Consider the following 21,174-nt stretch of genomic DNA (forward strand, 5'->3'; position numbering starts at 1 on the left):
GAGGCTCTGCTAGTAAGAACGAGAATCAGGAGCCTCTGTGCCACTCTGCCTCCCAGTCAAGAGGAATGCCGAGGGGGACACGCAGGGGGCAGAAGTGGGGGCGCAGGCAGGAAGGGGATAGTCGCGCTCCCTCCTAGGCCGCTGCAAGCCCGGAACCCTCCACCCGGGATCCGAAGAGCGGCGGACGGTCAAGGCCGAGCCCCGGGCAACCAGGGCATGCCGGGAAGTGTGGCCCATCTCCGGGCGGCGTGGGCCTGGCCGGCGCCGGGGAAGTGCAGTCCGGACGAGGCTGGAGCCTGGACGCCGCCTTCACTGGAAGGGGGAATCTGGTGCGCGTACTTGGTGGGAAACGCTTCCCAGAGGGTCACACACTCCCGGCTTCCCAGAGGTTGCGCTGGCCCGCGGAGTCACGAGGAGCGCTAAGCTGGCCGGGAAGTGCGGCGCAGGCCGGAAGTGTGGCGCGGAGGCACAGGGCTCGCCGGGAAATGTAGTCCCCCGGGGTGGCCCGGGGCGGTGACCGCACGTCCCGCGGACCCGGTGGCCGATCGGGCGTGGACCCGGGATGGCTGGGCCGGGGGGCTCGGGAGGCCCGATCGGGGCCGGCGCCCTGGCAGGCAGCGCGCGGTCCAAGGTAGCCCCGAGCGTGGACTTTGACCACAGCTGCTCGGACAGTGTTGAGTACCTGACACTCAACTTCGGGCCCTTCGAGACAGTGCATCGTTGGCGGCGCCTCCCGCCCTGCGACGAGTTCGTGGGGGCCCGGTACGGCGGAGTTCAGGGGCTCTTGGGGAAGAGGGGGGTTTCTGAGGCGGTCCCGGGGCGGGGTCCAGGGGCCGAGGCCGGGGCGTGCTGTCCAAGAGTGGGATCTGGTCATGGGGGGTGGGGAGGAAGTGGTGATGTCCAGGATGATGTCGAGGACAGAGGAGGGGGTTCTGAGGGAGTCAGGGAGCGGGGTGGCCTGGGGCAGGGTACTAGAGTTAAGTTGTGTTTGTGGGTCTGGAGCTGGGGTCCCAGGTGCTCTACAGTGGGGTGCGGAGTCCAGAGAGTCCCAGGGCAGTGTCAGGGTCCCCGTATACAGGTGGTCCTGGGGTGCTTGTGGAATTTCGGGATCTCTCTCGATCTTGGCAATTGAGAGGTGTTACCTCATTTCTGCAGCAGCCTGGGTGCTTAGGGTCATTCCTCCCCCAGGAGGGTCCCAGCCTCACTGCCACCCATCCATTCTTTTTTTTTCCAGGCGCAGCAAGCACACAGTGGTGGCCTATAAAGATGCCATCTATGTATTTGGTGGAGACAATGGGTGAGTGAGCATGAGCATCAGGGTATTTGGACCAGGGAGGGAGAAACATGGTGGTTCTGACTGGCTTAGCTAAGTGCTCAGCCTCAGTTTCTCCATGTGAGAGGCCCTGCCCTCAAGACCCTCGGCACAGCATTCAGTGGGTAGCACATGCTTGGGACACAGAAATGCGCCTCTTGTTCTGAGTGAGTGGACACAGCCTTGAAAGAAACACATCCGCCCTGGCTGTCACCCTCCCCAGACACTTTTCCTTCACTGCACTTCTCTCGGGGCTTTATCAGCATGCTACACATGGCAGCGTTTAGAGGACAGTTTTATTTATTTTCCATATTTTCCACTTTTTGTAAAGGTTTTCCCACATTGCTATAAATTCCTGGGAAACAACTTCCCTGACAATGACCGCGTGTTTTGTTGGTGGGCACACCTCCATCCCATGAACGTTCCCGCTAAAGTTGTGGCTGGTCTCCTTTGGTGAAAGATAATGGCTGAGCTAAACCTTTGGTTTGTGTAGCTGGTTCCTTCAGATGGCGTTCCCCTAAGACCCATTCCCAGAGGGAAAGAGCTGTTTTAGCTCTTATCATGGGCTGGGCCATGTTAAGTACTGGGTGTGGGCATAGCAGACGTGCTTGGAGAGGAGAAGGGGGCCTAGTCTGGGCAGGGAAGCCTTCCTGGAGGGGTTGATGACCTGAAAGATAAGTCGGAGTGAATCAGGTAAAGGAGGAAGAGTGTTCCAAGCCCAGGGATCAGCATGGGCAATGGCCCGGAGGTTGGGGAATGCAGAATGGCACGAGGCCTGGAGTCTGGGTAGGGCTGCCCTCCCTCCATTCATTCGTTGATGTGGTCAGGAAAGGCCAGGGTTGCCCACCAGGGCTCTGGGAGTCTTGGGAGCCTGCTAGATGTGGGGCTGAGGCATGAACTCTGGTCTCCTGGATAGACCCGGCTCAGTTCAAGTTAGAGCTTTGTGACTTTGGGCTTGGGTAGGTGGCTTAACCGCACTAGCTGCACCCTGGTCTCCTCCTCTGTATGTGGGGCGGCTATATGCCCTGCTTTGGCAGTGTGCTCCTGGGGGTCAGTGAACACAAAGCCGGGAAGGGCTCAGGATGGAGGTTGGGTGGTACTGCGGATGCAGTATTTGCACTTGACCGATTCTGCCCATGAGTCCGTCCCTGCCTCTCAACTGGGCAGGGAAGCCTTCCTGGAGGGGTTGGCCTGAAGCCCAGAAGGGCCGGCCTCTGATTGGTTCTGCAGCCTTTCAGGACTTTCAGGACTCCCTGGGGGTGGGGGGGGCGCTGACTTGGAGCTGGTGGGGTACACAGGAGCCCATGAGGACCTGCAGACTGGGCAGGATGGTCTCCTCCGGCACAGATGCTGGCTTCCAGCCTGTCTCCCCCACAGTGTCTTTCCCCATGAGCAGTCAGAGGGATCCATTTGGAAATGCAAGTCTCAGTGTGTTCTTTCTCAGCACATAACCCCGGGATGGCTCCCCTCCCTCTGATTAGGAGCCCGAGCTGTCTTGGTGGTCCGCGGGGCCCTCTACACTTGTGCCCATCCTGCTCCTCTGCCCTTGTTTTGCACGGCGCTGGGCCACACCAGTGCCTTGCTGTGTTCTGAGTGAACCAAGCATCTCCTGCTCGGGCCCTTGTACTGGCTCTTCCGTCTTTCCCACCCCTTCCTGCCCCTCTTCGGAATTTGCTGTGAGTGAGGCCTTCCCGACCGCCAGGGCCAACTGGACCAGCCGTCGGCCCTCCCCTCCCCTTCTGCACCTCTTGCTGGCTCCATGGTAAGAGCACAGATCGCCCAGATCATCTCAGGGTTATCTCAGAGCACACGATGTTTGTTATCTGTGTCCTCCCCGGGATGGGACCTGTACCCAGCACACGGACAAGTCAATAAATGCATGTCCCAGGAAGGAATGAAATAGGAGGAGACATCTGCCCACAGATGTTCACCGCAGCCTTGATGACAATCCCCCAAACCAGAAAAGGCCGGGGGTCCAGCCCAGGGCAGTAGGGGGAGCATCCCTAGCAGTGTTCTGTAGCAGGTCGAGTTGGCATGGCAACTGTATAGCAACAAGCAGAAATACTTTTGCTACACTGTGGCACCAAGAAACAGGATACAGATTTGTCTCACTCTGGGTGCAACTTTGTAAAGGTGGACTGGGTACAAAGAAAGATGGGTTCCTGCGCTGTCCCGGAGGGGGAGGGGGGAGAAGGAGAGGGGGAGGAGGGGCAGATGGGAGAGGGGAGAAATTACAGTCACATCTCTGCTTCCCAGCTCCTGGCTTCCTGACTGCATGCATGGTCTTAGGCACGCCCTTTATCTCCCGGGCCCCTTCCTCCTCTGTAAATGCAGGTGGGGAGCGCAGCCCCCTGGTGCAGACTGAGGGAGAGGTGCAGGAGGTACCCTATACAGGCCTGGCCTGTAAGGGTGCTGGGCTCCTGTTGGCTGACTCCCTTCTTCCTTCTTACTGACAAGGGCTGGGTGGTAACATGCAGGTCCTGGTAGGTGGCCAGTGGATTTGTTTTCCATTTTATTGTATCTTGAATGTAGTTACGTTGGCTTTGCAATAAAGAGGTGGAAGGAAGATCAGAGAGGCGGAAAGCCGCCCCCCCTGAGATGTGGGAAGCTCTGCATTGTGGTGGCACAGCCTCAGAGAAGGGGGCGCTGAGACATGTGAGTGGGAGTGGGAGTGGCAGTTCTGGAGCCTGCCGTGAGGTGTGAGCCCTCAAGCAGCCAGGATCATGTTTTGGACCTGACCCCAGGCAGGCGGGTCCCATGTGTGTTGCCGCCCTGGTACCCGCACCAGTTGGGGAGCGTCCTTTGTGGTCATTCCCCGGTCCCTTGGGCATCGGCTGGTTGCCTGGCCCTGGCTGAGTCCCCACAACCGCTCCACCCCCGGGCTGCAGTGTCCGTCTCCTGGGTCCTGGAGAGCAGACCGGGACCAGCCCAGGACTGACCCCACCTGTCCCTGGCTGTCTTTCAGGAAGACCATGCTCAACGACCTCCTACGGTTCGACGTGAAGGACTGCTCCTGGTGCAGGTGGGTGGCCTCTGAGCCCCAGCCCCACCCCCCCTTTTCCCCAGAACTCCGTAGCCTGGTGCCGGGCCCTGACTGCCAACAGAGTCATGCTGGGGAAAGCTGGAGAGAAGCTTCAAGGAGGAGATAACAGTGGCCCCTAGTGTTCCCCTCTTCTGGGTTCCTTTCCTAGTCCAGAGCTCAGATTGATTATTCTGAGTCCTCTTAATTACGGGGATCTGTTTGATTGGTTACTGGTCCTCAGATTCTGCCTCCGGAGAGCCCTTCAGTCACCGGGCCTGTCTCCTGGGACAGGAGCTGCTATGGGAGGTGACACTGGGGCCGGGGTCGGAGGGGCGGGGGATCGGCTGATGGGTCCTTCCAGGACCGACCCTGTGCTGCTGCAGGGTGCTTCCCAGGGGCTGGCAACACTGGTTCTCCTCCCCTCCGTGACCCTGTGGGGCCCATCCTCTGCCCGGGTAGTACCCCACATGGGTAGTGGGCCGAATGCGAGCCCTGGCCGCCTCCCACAGATGGCCCTCCCGGCTGTGTGGCTTTGGGCGAGACACCTGCCCTCTCTGAGCACGGCATATTTGTACGCATCTGCTCCAGTCTCCAGCCCTGCGCAGAGGGCAGCTCTCAGCTGAGTGGAGAAGGGGACCCCAGGGTTAGGAGGTACCGGGCTTCCTCCTGAGCTCTGCCATCTGCTTGTGCAGGAGGCGCACAGAACCACCGCGTCACCTCGGGTGCCATGCTCCGGGCAGGAGCTCTGTGTGCATCCGCCAGTCTGCTGAGTCCCCTCTGTGGTGGGGTCTCACTGCCCCCCTTTGATGGAGGTGGACGTCACTGAGCGCTGGGATTGCCATAGAAGTTTAGGTCTCGTTCCTCTCATACTTGCTCTTTTTTTTTTTTTTAAGATTGTATTTATTTATCTGACAGAGAGAGACACAGCAAAAGAGGGAACACAAGCAGGGGGAGGGGGAGAGGGAGAAGCAGGCTTCCCGCCGAGCAGGGAGCCCCATGCGGGGCTCGATCCCAGGACCCTGGGATTGTGACCGACACCTAACGACTGAGCCGCCCAGGCGCCCCTCACACTTGCTTTTATAACATAGACAGTAGTTACAGATTAATGTTAAAAATCACCTTAAAGACTGTACGATCCTTTACTAACAATTGCTTAAGGACAAAACACTGAAAAGGAGCCGCTCCAGGAAAGCGGTATAAATGGGTTTTTAGTTCAATAAGGAAAGCATGTGGCCGGCCGCTGCGGGTGGGACCCAGCGCCGCTGAATGTGCCCTGGTGCAGTGCAGTCCAGAGCAGCGGGAGGCCCAAGGCGCACTGGCTGTTGAGTCCAAAAAGCAGATGTTACAAAATACCTACCACATGACTCCATTTACAATACAGAGGCATCAATATGCATAGGAGAGGTGTGTGTGGGGGGGGGCGGGGGGTGACCTAAAGGTATAGATGGTGCTTTCTGGCAAGCCTTAGTGCTGGTTTTGTGCTTTTTCCTTGTCAGCAGTTTTTGTTCAAAGTTTCTATAATGAGGGGCTTCTGGGTGGCTCAGTCGGTTAAGCATCCGACACTTGCTCTCAGCTCAGGTCTTGATTTCAGGGTCGTGAGGCCAAGCCCCGTGTTGGGCTCCACGCTGGACCCACGTGGAGCCTATTAAAAAAAAAATAAAAATAATATAAAGTTTAAAAAAAAACTTTTAAAAAAAGTTTCTATAACGAGATAGATACTGCCTGCAAAATACAAAAATGAAAGGAATCCTGGGGGTGGCAGGGGCTGCCCTGTGTGGTGTGGACTGCACAGCTAGCTGACCCCTGTTGACCACCCACCCCCCCCGTGCCTTGTTTCCCCCTGCAACCAGGGCCTTCACCACTGGCACCCCGCCGGCCCCCCGCTACCACCACTCGGCCGTTGTCTATGGGAGCAGCATGTTTGTCTTCGGTGAGATGCCTCTCATCTCCAGGGCCTTTGGGTTCCTGCACTGGCCTGGGGGCCCCTTTCCCTAACTGTCCCGATCTTGCAGGGTTGGAATGGTCCCCCCCTGTGACTGGGCGGGAGGGTGGCTCACTTCCCTCCTCTGTCACTCCACCAGGGGCAGGGAACAGGGTTCTGCTCATTTCTGTGTCCCCAGAGCCTAGTAAGGAGTCAGGCAGGCAGGAGGTGCTCCTCAAGGTTTATGGAGGGAGTCCCTGAATACATCTTAAATGAGGCCAGATTCTGCCCCCACCTCCTGGGGTTTGAAGCCTCTGAGATGCTATCTTTGGGTTTGACAGTTTCTCCCTCTCTCTACCCAGGGGGCTACACTGGGGACATTTATTCCAATTCTAACTTGAAGAATAAAAACGACCTTTTTGAATATAAGTTTGCAACTGGCCAGTGGACGGAGTGGAAGATTGAAGGACGGTGAGGAACTTCGCTGAAACCTTTGGGGGGTGTCCTGATGGCTACTGCACTGGGTCCCCTGTAGCCTTACAGAAGAAGAGCCTGAGGCCCAGAAAGGCCTGAGTTGTGCTCACTCCCAGCTGTGCCTGCCTGAGGCCTCCTCCCTGCCCTTAGATTCTCTCCTTTCAAAGAGCTGATGGGTGCTTCTCTGGTCCTGTTTTGCCAGGACCACCCCCCCACACCCCACTGTTTGATATTTTGGTGTGGCTGGGAGAAGGCTTTACCCCGTGGACATCTGAATTCCTCATCCCCCTGTGCCGCCTCGCGAGCTCAGCCTCATGACACCGAGCTGGCATCCCCAGAGCCCTGGTGTCAGCAGATGTAGGCGCGGCAGTCCTGGGGTCCCAGCCGGCCTTATGGGGCTGTGAGGCTGCCGTCTGTGCTGGGTGGCCTCGTTCCTCACCCCCCCACCTCGCGCTACAGGTTGCCAGTCGCCAGGTCCGCCCATGGTGCCACGGTGTATAGTGACAAGCTGTGGATCTTCGCTGGCTATGATGGCAACGCCAGGTAGGTGGTGCCCAGCCCCAGCACCCCACCTCCGAGCAGCCCCGCCAGTGTCCTGAGGCCCGGGGCGGGCCTTCCTGGCATGCGAAGGCTCAGGCTGGGGTATCTCCGGAGGGTGGTGTCGTGCACGGGAGTGAGGGGATGGAGGTGGAGGGCAACTGAGCAGAGCTCCCGCCCAAGCCCACGGAGGTTAGAAGGATTGGCACCCCGGAGGCCCCTCCTGGGGGTGTCCAAGGGGGCAGCAGGTCTGGCCCACGTCTGTGCAGCTCTTTGCCACTGTGCTGGTCTCCACGGCAACAGGTGTCATAGCTGGGTGTCGTCAGAGTTGTGGGGTGGGGGTGGCCCCCTGAATTGCTGGGGTGAAGATACTCAGGCCTACAGTGAGGAGGGACCCTGAGGGGCTGTGTGAGCAGGTGGCGGCAGCCGCAGGTCTCAGACCCAGCCCCTCCCCTGTGGATGACAACGTAGGGCTCCTGCCCGTGTACCAGGCCTTCTCCTCATTTTAGGAAATTGGCTTTGCTGTATTTTTCTGATTATAAAAGTAGCATGTGCTCATTCCCCAACATCTCAGCAGCATAGAAACTCCAAGGGGTGGGGCGCCTGGCTGGCTCAGTCAGAAGAGGGTGCCACTCTTTTTTTTTTAAAGATTTTATTTATTTGACAGAGAGCTAGCATAAGTAGGCAGAGTGGCAGGCAGAGGGAGAGGGAGAAGCAGGCTCTCCGCTGAGCAAGGGAGCCAGACGTGGGGCTCGATCCCAGGACTCCAGGATCATGACCTGAGCCGAAGGCAGCCACTTAACCGACTGAGCCACCCAGGCGCCCGAGTGTGCCACTCTTGATCTAGGGGTTGTGAGTTTGAGCCCCATGTTGGATGTAGAGATTACTAAAAAAAAAATTAATTAAAAAAGCAGCAGCAGCAGCAGCAGCAGCTCCAAGTGGTGGCAATGTTAGTGGTGGTCTCTGCGAGTGTTGACTCTTTGAAGTCCTCTCCGAGCCCCAGGGGTCAGCCGAGTGAGACGGACCCTGCCACGCTGGCTGGACATTGGGAATGAGGCCATGCATTCCTGTCTGGGCTGGGGGGGCACATAGCAGGGATTCAGTGCAGCCCCCCTGCCCTGAAGCTCCCACCTCATGGCTGCTCCCTAGGCCCCTGATCAGAGTCCTGCGTGATGTGTCCTTCCCTGGAGCCATCCCTCCTGGCCGGGCCCAGGCCCGCCTTGCCACCAGCCCCAGCTGTGGAGATCCTGACCACCCCCTGTCCTAATGCAGGTTGAACGACATGTGGACCATTGGCCTCCAGGACCGCGAGCTCACATGCTGGGAGGAGGTGAGGGGTTTGGGGTGCCAAGGTGGGGCAGTGGAGACAGGGAGGTGAGGGATGTGGGGGTCAAGAGTGGGGTGGGGGAGGCAGGGAGGTGAGGGGCTTGGGGGGGCCGGGGTAGGGACTGCTTTGTTCCCCTTGCCAAAGCCCTTGTTCTCAGCCTCACCCTCCTTGCCAACTTCCTGCCCGATTCCCGCAGCACTTACCTAGTGACTAAAGGCTCTGGGCTTCTGATGGCAGCACATCCGGTGACTGGGCAGCTTGGGTAGAATCCACCCTTATTTGAACACCGCGAGTTCAGCCTGCTGGCGGGTGTCCTGCTCGCTGCTCTTTCTGGGCGATCTGTCTGACTGCTCCACTGTCTCCCCCCTGGGGTGTCTTTCCCTTGTAGTGATGATTTTTAGCATCAACTGTTAGAAACTGGGCCCATGTTAGGTGGGCGAAGTGGGGCTTCACGCTGTTCTACAGAAATTAATCTATGAACCCTCATTCACGGAAGAAGTTTCAGGAGTGAAAGTAGTCCCAATTCAGCAGTGTAAGTCCTGACCCCGAGCACCGGGTCTCGGGAGGCTCCGGCTGAGCTGCCTTCCCTTACCGCAGGTGGCTCAGAGCGGCGAGATCCCGCCGTCCTGCTGCAACTTCCCAGTGGCCGTGTGCCGGGACAAGATGTTTGTGTTCTCGGGGCAGAGCGGAGCCAAGATAACCAACAACCTCTTCCAGTTCGAATTCAAGGACAAGACGTGAGCACCCTGGTGGTGGGACCCGTGGTGGGCACCCGCGTCTGTGGCACAACAGGGCAGGCCGGGTTTGGGGGGGCCGGGGAGCGAGGAGCGAGGAGATGTGGGTGCCCTCAAACTGTGCAAGCAGGCCCCTTGGGGTGTGGCTGCGTCTGAGCAAGATGGGGCTCGGCTGTCCTCTCTGTCTGTCCAGTGTGGAGGATGGCTCCTGCCCGGCGAATGACCTGGTCAGTGCCACCGGTAACAAATGTGGCTGGTATAGATCTCATACCATGGCAGAGGACGAGGGGGGTGCTCAGGCCCTGAGAGCCTCCAGCCTATGCTGTCCTTAGCTGCAGGCCAGCCCTCGTGATGGGGACCGAGCTCCGGCGGTGGCGCAGGCTGGGCATTGGCTCTGGGGAGGGAATAGGGAGCTTCTGCTGTAGGTCAGAGAGGCTTGGGAGGGGACTTGGAGCTGCCCTGGAGGCCAGAGGTGTGGGCTGGGAAGGAGAAAGTTCAGGACATCCCAGGCAGGGGGAATCCTGCTGCCACCCACCCAGCTCTCCTGCCCCGGGCTGGCCGGGCCTGAGAGGAGAGCCACACTGCATGCAGGCCTGCGTCTCCATCCTGGCCTCAGTGCTCACAGCGGCGGGCCACAAAGAGGGCTCAGAGCCAGCGGGAACAGATCTGGAGAGGTCAGGGGGGGGACAGTGGGCCACCGCTGCTGCCTGCTTTAAGGCTCGGGGATAGAAGGGGGCTCAGGCAGGGCTGGTGCCAGAGCGAAAGGGGATGAGGGGCATTGGGCGTATGCACTCTGGCCCTCCTTTGAGCTGGCTGGTCAGCCCGGAGCCTGCTGTGGGGAGGCCTCAGGACCCAGGTGGAGGCCATGGGGGAGCAGGAGCCCCCACCCTGGCACTAGTTCACTGTCACGTGCCCCCAGGTGGACACGCATCCCCACGGAGCACCTGCTTCGTGGCTCCCCACCCCCCCCACAGCGTCGTTACGGGCACACCATGGTGGCCTTTGACCGCCACCTGTACGTGTTTGGGGGCGCGGCGGACAACACACTGCCTAATGAGCTGCACTGCTATGATGTGGACTTCCAGACCTGGGAGGTCGTCCAGCCCAGCTCCGACAGTGAGGTGCGTGCTGCCAGGCACGGTGGCCACCCTGGGCCCCTGTTCTCCATTCTCGCAGCCTGCGGGCTTTTAACACTTCCCGTCATGTCTGCACGGTGCCGAGGATGTTCTCCCAGAAGCCCACCCTGACTGCTGCCGGCTCCCCCTCTGAGCCATGCCGCGAGGGCCCTCATCCTGTGGCTCCGCCCCTCCCAAACCTCTCGCTCTTGAACAGGGTCGCCGGGAGGTTGGTGTGTGCTGCCTTGCCTGGCCCTGGCGGACTAGTCCCATGCCCGCATGTCTTTCCCCTCCAGGTCGGCGGGGCTGAGGTGCCAGAGCGAGCATCTGCTTCCGAGGAGGCGCCTGCCCTGGCCTCTGAGGAGCGGGGTGGCTTCAAGAAGTCCCGAGATGTCTTTGGCCTGGACTTTGGCACCACCACAGCCAAGCAGCCTGCCCCGCCGGCCTCCGAGGTGAGGGTCGGTGCCCTGACTGCTCTCCATCACTGCCCCCATGCCAGTCCTGTGGTCAGCCCCTCTCACAAATGGGGAGACTGAGGCTCAGAGAAGTACTTGTTGGGGTTACTTATCTGCCCCTCCTCCTTTCCGCCCAGCTGCCAAGCGGAAGGCTCTTCCATGCAGCCGCTGTGATCTCGGACGCCATGTACATCTTCGGGGGCACCGTGGACAACAACATCCGCAGTGGGGAGATGTACCGGTTCCAGGTGGGGCTCATGGGCTGAGGGCAGGGGGGCCAGCCAGGGTGGACGGGTCCCAGATGATGGAAACTGAGGCCCAGTGGGGGTGGGGGGCTTGTCCGAGACACCAGAGTCAGGGCTGTGTCTGGTGGGATGGCAGCCCACCCGAGGAGTCAGGCAGACGGGATAGGGGACTCTAGGCTTAGGGCAGTCTGAGGAACCTCCGTGCAGGGTGGGGTGGGTGGCGCAGCATTGGGGGCTCACAGTGGAGCCCGCAGAGGCCTGGGAGCAGGCTTGGGCCAGTGGTTGGAGTTGGGCTGAGCTGGGCTGGAGGTGTGTGGCCCAGAGGAGGGCAGGGCCTGAGCCAGTGGTGGCTTCCCGTGGGAACACTGGGGTCTCCTCTGGCAGTTCTCCTGTTACCCCAAGTGCACGCTGCATGAGGACTACGGGCGTCTGTGGGAGAGCCGCCAGTTTTGCGACGTGGAGTTTGTGCTGGGCGAGGTGGGTGCCTTCCCTATGCCCAGCCTGCCCGCCATGCTGCAGGGTGGGGGCTGTGCACCGAGGCGTGGCCGGTCTCCTGCTCGTGCCTGGAGCCCCAGACCCCCTCCGCGGGCTGGCCGGACCTCCATCCCTGCCAGGAGGAGGGTCCCGTGCTCCCCACCGAGGCATCATTCTTGCTACAGAAGGAGGAGTGTGTGCAGGGCCACGTGGCCATTGTCACAGCTCGAAGCCGCTGGCTCCGCAGGAAGATCGTGCAGGCACAGGAACGGCTGGCCCAGGTGAGGTGCCTGCCCAGGCCCCTCCGGCCAGGGCGGCGGCATCCACGGGGCGCCCCTGAGTTCCCCTTCCTCTCCCTGCAGAAACTGGAGGAGGAGGCAGCCCCAGCTCCCAGGGAGGTCCCTGGTGGGGCCGTGGGGGGGGCCGTGGGGGGGGCCCGGCCGCCCCTGCTGCACGTGGCCATCCGCGAGGCTGAGGCCCGGCCTTTCGAAGTGCTCATGCAGTTCCTCTACACAGACAAGATCAAGTACCCGCGGAAAGGTGTGCTGCCGGGGGGGGGGCGGGGGGGGGAGCGGGGAGGGGGGCAGGTGGGCAGCCCGAGGCTCGGGGGCCATGACCACCCATGGCCACTCGTGCGGTGGAGTTGCTGCCTGACGTCCCAGAGCCCCGGACCCTGTCCTCCCTCCTGCCCTGCCCGGCACTTGTTCCTCTCCCCACGTCCCCGAGGCTCAGGCAGCTCTTGGCTGCAGGCCATGTGGAGGACGTGCTGCTCATCATGGACGTGTACAAGCTGGCACTGAGCTTCCAGCTGTGCCGCCTGGAGCAGCTGTGCCGACAGTACATCGAGGCCTCCGTGGACCTGCAGAACGTGCTGGTTGTGTGTGAGAGCGCCGCCAGGCTGCAACTGGGCCAGTTAAAGGTGCGGGCCCGGGGGGCACAACCCCCTGTTCCCTGCTGCCAAACTCCCCCCCCCGCCCCCCGAAGTGGCCCCCTGTGCCCCCTACTGCAGGCCGTCCCAGCCAGGCTGCTGCCCCGTCGGCCATGGCCTGACCCTGCCTGCCTGCTCCGGCTTGTGTGTCCCAGGAGCACTGCTTGAACTTCGTGGTGAAGGAGTCCCACTTCAACCAGGTGATCATGATGAAGGAGTTCGAGCGCCTCTCTTCCCCACTGATAGTGGAGATCGTGCGGCGGAAGCAGCAGCCGCCTGCCCGCGCCCCCTCAGAACAGCCCGTGGACATCGGTAGGGACCCAGGCCCCATCCCTGGGGGCAGCACACAGCACACAGGGATGGCATTCGTCTTGGGTGGAGACGGGAGCCACAGCAGTACCTGCCTGGCCTCCAGCATGGGGTGGCGCAGGGGGCCCGGAGTGCTCCTGGGGCTCGGGCTGGGGCAGCCAGCCAGCTCACTGGAGGGAAGACGCCCCGCCCCACAGGCATCGACCGCGGCTGTGCGCCTGAGGGCGGGCAGTCTCCTGAGCCGGTTCCTGAGACCGGCACAGGGCCCCTGTCTGGCAAGGGTGGCTTCCCTGACTGACCTCAGCTTTGAGGGCTTCCGTCGGGAGCAGCGTGCTCAGGTCACAGTGACTAGTCACTGAGCTGCTCTTCTAGGCGCGCCCGCCCTTGGGGGGCCTGATGGGGGTAAGCGCGTCCGAAGAGTTCAGACGTTCCTGGTGCCTCCCTTGTCCCCACCTAGCCCGGGAAGGGACAGCACTGTCTCCTTCATCCCCTGACTCCCCGGGCCCTGTGCTGCCTCTGGCCTTTGGCCCCGGGTGACACGTGGCGGGACACAGTGCTTGCCAGGCCCAGAGGGGGCTCAAGCACAAGGGCAGGGAGGAGGGCTCACAGATCAGACTCTGGGGGGCGGGCCGGAGTAGGGCCTCTGGCCCCAGGGGCAGGTTTGTTCAGGGCAGCAACATGGGCAGATGTGCAAGCAGCAGTGCCCGTAGGGCCCCGAGGCCGATGGCTCAGGGTCTGCTGGGGGGCGGGAGGCATCTGCTCAAGGACCCTCCACACTACCCCCTGGCCTCCCCACCAGGCACATCTCTGATCCAGGACATGAAGGCGTACCTGGAGGGAGCAGGTGCGGAGTTCTGTGACATCACTCTGCTGCTGGATGGGCACCCGAGACCGGCCCACAAGGCCATCCTGGCCGCCCGCTCCAGGTGGGTGGGTGGGTGGGGGGTATGTGGTGGCGGGGCCGGGCAGGCCCCCACCCTGCCTGCATTTGCTAAGAGCCAGGACTCCCCCCGCCCCTGTCTGCAGCTACTTCGAGGCCATGTTCCGGTCCTTCATGCCAGAGGATGGCCAGGTGAACATCTCCATTGGGGAGATGGTGCCCAGCAGGCAGGCCTTCGAGTCCATGCTGCGCTACATCTACTACGGTGAGGTCAACATGCCGCCCGAGGACTCTCTGCATCCTCCCCCGCCAGGGGCGCTCCCAGGGCCCACCTCAGGCAGCTCTGGAGACTGGCAGGCTGGTCCTGGCTTCCCTGGTGCCTGGTGCTCTTCCGGGGTTCCCTGAACGGATTGGTCTGCAGCCAGGAGGGGTGGGTGGGTTCTTGACCCTCATCACTGCCCAGACGAAGGGGTTGGTTAGCGTTGTGTGTGACAGGTGAGTAGACCGCCATGGAGGGATTCCTGATCATGTCACTTCTTGGGGGTCTGAACTGGGTGTGAGATGCCTTTCCGTGCTCTGTGAGGCCATGGTCTGTCCTGCAAACGGGCACGTGGGTGTTTTCTTGGGAGAGGCTTCCTGCGTTTTCTTTGGGTCTGGACTAGGACCTTCGACCCCAAGTACTTCAGAGTCCGTGTAGAGAGCGAGTTGGAGCCCCAGTCCGTCCCTTGTGCTGGGGTGGGTTTCCTTGTTCTGAGCAAGCAGGAGGGGGCTCAGGTTTCCTCCGCCCCTGCTGGGCCTGGGGCTCCAGCTGCACCCTCCCAGGGGAGATGGGCAGGTGGCGGGAGGACAAGCTCCTTGGGCCGGCAGCTCCTTAACCAGCCCCCAGCTACCTGTTTGCGGCCCCCTACTATTATGGCTTCTACAACAACCGGCTGCAGGCGTATTGCAAGCAGAACCTAGAGATGAACGTGACAGTGCAGAACGTACTTCAGGTAGCTCGGTGGTGCCCACGGGCCTCCCTGAACCTGGGCGGGCGGGTGAGAGAGGGAGCAGCCCCTCAGGGAACCTGCCGTTCCAGATCCTGGAGGCGGCTGACAAGACCCAGGCGCTGGACATGAAGCGGCACTGCCTGCACATCATCGTGCACCAGTTCACCAAGGTCAGGGCCCTCCCAGCCCCGCGCTCGCCGCCCACCCCTCTTCAGGAGCCACTTCCCCTTGGCCTTGCCTTGGCCAGGTGCGGGGTGGGGTGCGTGGAAGCTGCTCATCTCCTGCGGCAGGGGGCCCTGGGTGAGCCAAGCAGAGGGGCCACCCCGTTCCACTCAGAGTCAGCCGTGCCCTGGCTTGGTGGAGCTCTGGGGAGACCCCGAAGCCCACCCTGACCCTCCCGTGAATCCAGTCCCATCCCGTTTGGGCCTTCTGCTTGCCTCCTGCAGGTTTCCAAGCTGCCCACGCTGCGCTCGCTGAGCCAGCAGCTGCTGCTTGACATCATAGACTCCCTGGCTTCCCACATCTCCGACAAGCAGTGTGCGGAGCTGGGTGCTGACATCTGAGGGCCCACGCAGTGCTGGCCCACTCGAGAATAACTATGCCTGCCCTGCCCACTGCAGACTACACTGGCCACGCTGAGGCCCGAGGCAGAGTGCTTGGACCTGCCAGCCAAGGGGCAGGCTGCCCAGAGCCTTCAAAGGGAAAGGGGACATGGGGCCTTTGCCCCATTTCACTGCTGAGGACACAGGTCCCACAGGGAATGGATGGTGAAACAGGCCCCCCAGGTGGAACCGTCTTCTCAGGTGGCGGTATGGGTGGGAAGCCAGGGCCCAGCAGTGGGAAAGCCCACCATGGAGCTGGTGTGGGGCTGCCCATCCGGCAGGGACTGTGCATGGCTTGTGGATCTGGCCACTGGGTCCTAGTGCCAAGGTCCCTCTGACCCGGGGGGGGGCTACACAGTACCCCCTCACTTTCACCAAGGTTGCTGTAAGGGCCCCTGCTATCACCCGGAGCTTGTGGGTGGGCAACAGTAACAGGCACATGGAATCTAACTCCAGATGAATTTGGGGGTGTGAAGGGCTCTGAGTCAGCTAGCCTGAGGGGCCAGCCACTCTGGCCTGGGCCAGGCTTCTAGAGGGGTTGCAGGATCCCACCCCACTGTGTGCACATCAAGGGCCCCCAGCTGCGCCAGGGAGAAGTCAGTGAAGGTGCCCCCTGGGTCCCCATCTGTCTCTAAGTATTTGTCATAGACATGCCATTAAGACCATAGTAGTGCTAATCCACTACACACACCTCAAAGGCATAGTCCCTGAGCTGAGGACGGATCAGGTGGCCCAAGTGCTTGGGACCGGCCAGTCCTGTCCAGTTCTCTACCCGTGTCAGCAACTCCTGGCCCCATCTGGGGTGACCGGTTGTGGGGGTGGAATCCAGGCTAGCCCCTCCCCTCCGAGGGGAACCCTGGAGCCCCAAGGCTGCCTTGCCCCGGCATCCTTCCCCATCCCCCAACAGAAGGCCCTGGGAGTCCACCCTAACACAGAAAGCACTGTTCTGCCTTCTTTCTGGCAACAAGAATCCCAGGGACCCTTCTACCCCGGCTACCAGGGGGCTACTTTCGGGGAAACAGTCCTTCACATCCTTCTTCCAGTTGTGCCCCCACGCAAACATGGCGCCTGCCTCTCCTCGGCCCTTGAGTCTCAGGTGCTGTGTACGGACGGATGGGGAACCCCAGTGGCAGGTGGGCACCCTCAGGCAAGGGGAGTCCATAAGGCCGCCAGTAAGCTAGGAAACGGCCCAGTGCAAGATGAGCCTCTGTGAGCCTGGAAACCCCAGTGAATGATCCGCAAACCCTGCTCTACAGTGGACCCTTGTAACCGGTCGCTTGACTTTCTCTTCTAAACATATGAATAAATGAACTTACACACCAAGGATCCTAGAAAGCCAATTTCAGAACATTGTGTGGCACTTTCCAGGACCAGGGAGAATTCAGCTATGCTCTTGGGGCTACCGTGGCCGAAGCCCAGCAGGGAGGTTACGTGTGCAGTTAAAACCACCCCACACCCTGAGCTGTTTGCCACCATCACAGATACAGGGAAGCCCACATTCCAGTCAACTTGAAGAACAACAGGGACTCAGGTTGAGGCCGGGATTGCTGCCCCCAAGGCTGCCTCCAAGCTTCCCCACCTCTTCCCAGACCTCTGGGGACTAGAAGTGTCATTGCTGGGCCTTTACTACTTGCCAAGCATACAGCGCCAGGTCAGAAATTGCTGTCTTTGTCCGTTTTTCAGATAAGCCAGGCCCAGGGATAAGGGGGTAGCTGGTCTGCAGGCTGGGGTTGAAGTGCTGTACCGTACTGACTTCTGGGCAGACCGGGCCAAAACTGGGCCAGTGGATGGAAGCCATGCAGGTGTCCTTGCAAATGGAGTCTAGCCTGGGTTTCATGAGTGTTTTCAAAAAGACGAGACTGCGGGAGTCTGGGCTGTTTCAGGTACCAAGGAGAAGGTTCCTGGTGCTGCCCCTGGCCTCTGCTCACACCATCCTGTCCCTCAGAAAACCCTGTGGAGCCAGGAGTTGCATGAGGAGGGGCGGGGAAGAGCTGCACTTCTTGCTCTCCACAGCTGAGGGCTCAGACTCCAGGGGAGGGGCCCCAGCTGCAGCTGAGCCAGATAGCAGGGCCTCCTAGAATCCACTTTATTATGGCATCTGGCAGGTCTGGTGGACACAGCTCAGATTTGGGTCCCTTTCCAGGCGGATTCCAAGGGAGGAAGAGGCCGACGCCCCAACAGGCAGCCCTGGGGCCGGCAGCCCCTCCCTCACACCATGCTGCTGCTCAGCTGCATGGCAAAGTCCTGCACGTGCTCCTTCAGAGTCTGGCGGGCATCCGCCTGTGCCCGCTTCTCCCGGGCACGCTCCTGCTGCAGCTTGCTCAGCCGTAGCCGCAGGCGCTGCTCTCGCCGCTTGCAGGCCTGCAGCTGGCGCTGGGCCTTGTCCAGGGCATCGAGTGCGGCCTCAGCCCGCCGCTTCCAGAGCAGGGCACTGCCCACTTGGTAGCTGTGCTCATTCTGGATGTAGGCACCGGCCGGGGGGGGCAGGCGCAGCATGTAGGCTGAGGGTGAGACGGGCCGTGGCTCAAGGGGGGACGGCTGTCTGTCGGGCTCCCGCTCCGGCGAGGGCTGGGCACTGCAGCCTGCTTCATCTGCCTGGGCACCCAGGGGCCCCAGGAGGTCTGCGAAGGGGCTGCTGAGGCCAGCCTCCAGCCTCCCAGTGGGGGAGGCAGGCAAAGCAGCAGGGGCTGAGGCCTCTTCCACAGGAAAGCAGGTGACATCAGCAGGTGGAGGTGGAGAAAATGGAGTCGTGGGCCCTCGGCTCTCAGAGCAGCTGAGAGAAGAGAGAGAGAGAGAAAGAGACTAATAGGCCAGGCCAAGGCCTTCCCAGACCCCACTTCAGCAGCCCACCGAGCCCACTCTACTGGTTCAGAACCCTGTCCAGCATGACTGCTGGCAGACACCCTAAATAAACCCCAGTCTCTCAGACTTGGGGTGGGAGCAAGGCACCCTCCACCCACAGCACACATACCGCTTCCTGCATCGCCGGAGCCGGCTGACGTCAGGGGGGCCAGGTGGGTAACTGTGCCCCTTGGTCTTGGTTGTCCGGCGTAACTTGGAGAAAGACTCAAATATCGTGGGAACTGCCCCCTCCTTCAGCCTGTGATACCCACTGTGGGGGAAAGCAGCCTGGATGAGATGGAGAACACATACTGCCATCCAGGGCAACCTGCAGCGCACAGAGCTAGCATGCCCCCAGCACCCTGGATCAGGTTCTCCCATGCTAGCAGTGCGGGAGGTGGGTAGACATGTTGCAATCACTTAATTTAAGGAATACCAAGTTAGGTAGAGTTACACCCATTCTCTTCCCTGCAGGACTCCTCAAAGTGAAGGTGTAGAAAGGCTACACAGGAACTAGGCTGACCAGCCTAGTTGGTCACAATGAAAAGAAAAATTTCATTGTGGACTTGCTGGGAGGACTTGGGTTCTAAGCAACAGCCTCTGAAAAAGCTAATGTTTTTCTCCCTTGTCACTGGCCCAGTTATCCTGAGGGGATGGGTCTTCCTGTCACTGAGGTACAAAGCTGGGAAGAGGCAGCTGCGCTGGGAACCAGGTCCGTCTTGTCCCCCAGCCAGTGACTGCAGGACCCTCCTCCTCTGTCCCTACAGCTGCCCCAATCGCCAGCTACTCTGATGCTTTAAACCCTGCCCCAGCGATGGTCGCCAAGGGAGCTCACCTGATTCCCACCAGCTCAAAGCAGTTTTCCTCGAAGTGTTTGGAGCAGAAGTAGATGTACTCGGAAGCCGGGTCCCACAGGCCCTGGCCGCTGGGGTCCAGCCGCTGGCAGTTGGCCAGCCACAAGCCTCGCCTCGGGTTGTCCTTCTTGGGAAGTCTGCGGAGCCACAAACCAGTGAGCACCAGGGTGTCTGGAGCCCTGGGCTCCAGCTGCCCAAGCTCTCCAGGAGGCAAGGGCTGGTCCTGCACATGCCGCCACCAGACCGCCCTTCAGTTCTCCGGGTAAACACCGTCCTCCCAAGCCCAGATGATGAAACTGAGGCCTCAGGGAGAGCAACTTCCTTAGTATCACCTAGTAGGTTAAGAGTCACAGAAAAGAAGGCCCCAGGCTCGTGGATCTCCCGTGCTTCCTCTCCCAACTAAACTCAGTCGCACCGGCACCGCCCCCTTCACCCTTTCCCACCTACAAGTACAAGCCTCGCGCCAAACAGAGGAAGGCGCAAGCGCAATCGTGGCTCCACGGGGGGGGGGGGGGGGGGGGGGGGGAGGGAAAGGTGAGGAACGGGCGCATGCGCCCGTGAACCTTCGCGCGCAAGCACGCACGCGCGCTGACCTGTGGAAAGAGATGCCGCGGTTGCGCGTCTCGCGCGTGTCGCGTGTGCAGCAGCCGGCGGCGGAGCAGTGACGCGGCATCTGGGGAAGAGGCGGGAGCTTGTTCGTGGGCGGCTGTCCAGGCCCGCAGGGGCCTTGCGCCCCCAGCCGCCGCTCCGCTCCAGGCGGCCCTGGCCTGCCGGGTCTCCCCCGGCCCGATCTCGCCCGAGCCCAGTCCCAGCCCGTTCTCCTGACTCCCGTCAGCGGCACTCACGATCTCGCCATTGCTGCGCCGCCGAAGTCTCGCGAGGAGTGGCGCGCGGTGGAAGTTGGTACCATAGAGACTCGGAAGAGCGAGGCGCTGGTCGGAGGGGCGGGGCGGGCCCCGGAAGCGGTGGGAGCGTAAGGTCGCCGACGGGTCCGCGCTGCGCGGTCCCAGCCTCCCTGAACGCCAGCGCCGTCGCACACGGGGGTCCCTCTTTGTCTTTCGGGGTAACTCCTGGCACCCGAGGAGCGGCCTCCCTTGGCGGCGCAGTGTCCCAGCCTACGGGTCTGGCGGCGCGGCAGCGGGAAACCGGCAGGGTTCTGGGACCCATGCTGGCTCCCGGGAAAGACTAGACTGCAAGAAAGGAAACTCCAGCGAGAACAAAAAGGGACCAGGATGCGTGATCAAAAGAACCTGACAAAGTGCAGTGGTCACAGCTTACTCTGGGAGAGGTGCCTATAAATTGGATGGGTGGGCGGTGGGCACAGATCACATTTTGGGAAAAATGTAATGGGCAGAAGGCTCTGTTGGAGTTCCTTCTGGCAGGGAGGCGGCCGAGTTAGGGATAAAAACAGGCCTAGGGGTGCCTGGGTGGCTCAGTCGGTTGAGCATTCGGCTCTTGGTTTTGGCTTAGGTCATGACCTCTGTCAGGGTCCTGAGATGGAGCTCCACCTCGGGCTCTGCGGGCTCTGCGCTCAGCGCAGCTGGCTTGGGATTCTCCCTCCCCCTTCCTCTGCCCCTCCTGCTTGTGATAAATTTTTCTCTAAAATGAAGATGAATAAATCTTTTTAAAAAACCAAGAGGGGCGCCTGGGTGGCTCAGTTAAGCGTTTGCCTTCGCCTCAGGTCATGATCTCAGGGTCCTGGGTTGCCCCAGTTTGGGCTCCCTGCTCAGTAGGGAGCCTGCTTCTCCCTCTCCCTCCCACTCGTGCTCACTCCCTCGCTCTCTCTCAAATAGATAAATAATAAAAAAAAATTAAACCGGGGCGCCTGAGTGGCTCAGTTGGTTAGGCAACTGCCTTCAGCTCAGGTCATGATCCTGGAGTCCCAGGATCGAGTCCTGTATCCGGCTCCCTGCTCACCGGGAGTCCGCTTCTCCCTTTCCCACTCTCCCCTTATGTACTGTCTCTCATATTCTCTCTCAAATAAATAAATAAAAATCTTAAAAAAAAGCAACAAAAATTTGTTAAAAAATTTTAACCAAAAAAACCCAAAAACAAAGGCCTTCCTAGAAACAGCCTCAGTAAAGGAGTTTGCGCTAGGGCGGGGCTGCCTCCCTGGGCCCTCTCACATGACTGGGTGAAAGTTGCCATTCCACAT

At 60.7% G+C, this 21,174-nt stretch overlaps 2 protein-coding genes across 3 annotated transcripts; one reads left to right on the plus strand and one right to left on the minus strand.

The window, feature by feature from the left end:
- Nucleotides 1-434: 434 nt before the first annotated feature.
- Nucleotides 435-17,240, plus strand: LZTR1 (leucine zipper like transcription regulator 1). The gene is made up of 21 exons (XM_027576160.2): nt 435-762; nt 1,235-1,297; nt 4,278-4,334; nt 6,185-6,264; nt 6,618-6,726; nt 7,189-7,272; nt 8,539-8,596; nt 9,191-9,330; nt 10,247-10,448; nt 10,739-10,894; nt 11,035-11,145; nt 11,527-11,619; nt 11,802-11,897; nt 11,979-12,156; nt 12,366-12,535; nt 12,700-12,856; nt 13,653-13,779; nt 13,880-14,029; nt 14,620-14,725; nt 14,812-14,892; nt 15,169-17,240. The coding sequence occupies exons 1-21, from the start codon at nt 563-565 to the stop codon at nt 15,283-15,285; spliced, it is 2,535 nt and encodes an 844-aa protein (XP_027431961.2). The 5' UTR covers nt 435-562; the 3' UTR covers nt 15,286-17,240.
- Nucleotides 17,241-17,388: 148 nt separating this feature from the next.
- THAP7 (THAP domain containing 7) lies at nt 17,389-20,539 on the minus strand. 2 transcript variants are annotated; one of them, XM_027576169.1, is made up of 5 exons: nt 19,865-20,533; nt 19,613-19,692; nt 19,001-19,156; nt 18,296-18,436; nt 17,389-18,097 (listed from the first exon to the last, which is right to left on the minus strand). In XM_027576169.1, the coding sequence occupies exons 2-5, from the start codon at nt 19,690-19,692 to the stop codon at nt 17,533-17,535; spliced, it is 942 nt and encodes a 313-aa protein (XP_027431970.1). In that variant the 5' UTR covers nt 19,865-20,533; the 3' UTR covers nt 17,389-17,532. The 2 variants fall into 2 exon arrangements, with proteins under 2 accessions (XP_027431970.1, XP_027431971.1); XM_027576170.1 differs by lacking the exon at nt 18,296-18,436 and having other exon boundaries at nt 19,613-20,539.
- Between the last annotated feature and the right edge of the window lie 635 nt (nt 20,540-21,174).

The sequence above is a fragment of the Zalophus californianus genome, chromosome 14, assembly GCF_009762305.2.
Source record: "Zalophus californianus isolate mZalCal1 chromosome 14, mZalCal1.pri.v2, whole genome shotgun sequence".
Taxonomy (NCBI): Eukaryota; Metazoa; Chordata; class Mammalia; order Carnivora; family Otariidae; genus Zalophus; species Zalophus californianus.

Bases quoted from the DNA above. Each gene is read 5' to 3' on its own strand.
- LZTR1 (XM_027576160.2), top strand. From the start codon at position 563: ATGGCTGGGCCGGGGGGCTCGGGAGGCCCGATCGGGGCCGGCGCCCTG. The intron at 10,449-10,738 runs GTGCGTGCTGCC...TTTCCCCTCCAG, and splicing joins AGCCCAGCTCCGACAGTGAG to GTCGGCGGGGCTGAGGTGCC. The intron at 11,620-11,801 runs GTGGGTGCCTTC...TTCTTGCTACAG, and splicing joins TGGAGTTTGTGCTGGGCGAG to AAGGAGGAGTGTGTGCAGGG.
- THAP7 (XM_027576169.1), bottom strand. From the start codon at position 19,692: ATGCCGCGTCACTGCTCCGCCGCCGGCTGCTGCACACGCGACACGCGC. The intron at 19,157-19,612 runs GTCAGCGCGCGT...GTGGCTCCGCAG, and splicing joins CGCGGCATCTCTTTCCACAG to ACTTCCCAAGAAGGACAACC. The intron at 18,437-19,000 runs GTGAGCTCCCTT...TTTCCCCCACAG, and splicing joins TTTGAGCTGGTGGGAATCAG to TGGGTATCACAGGCTGAAGG.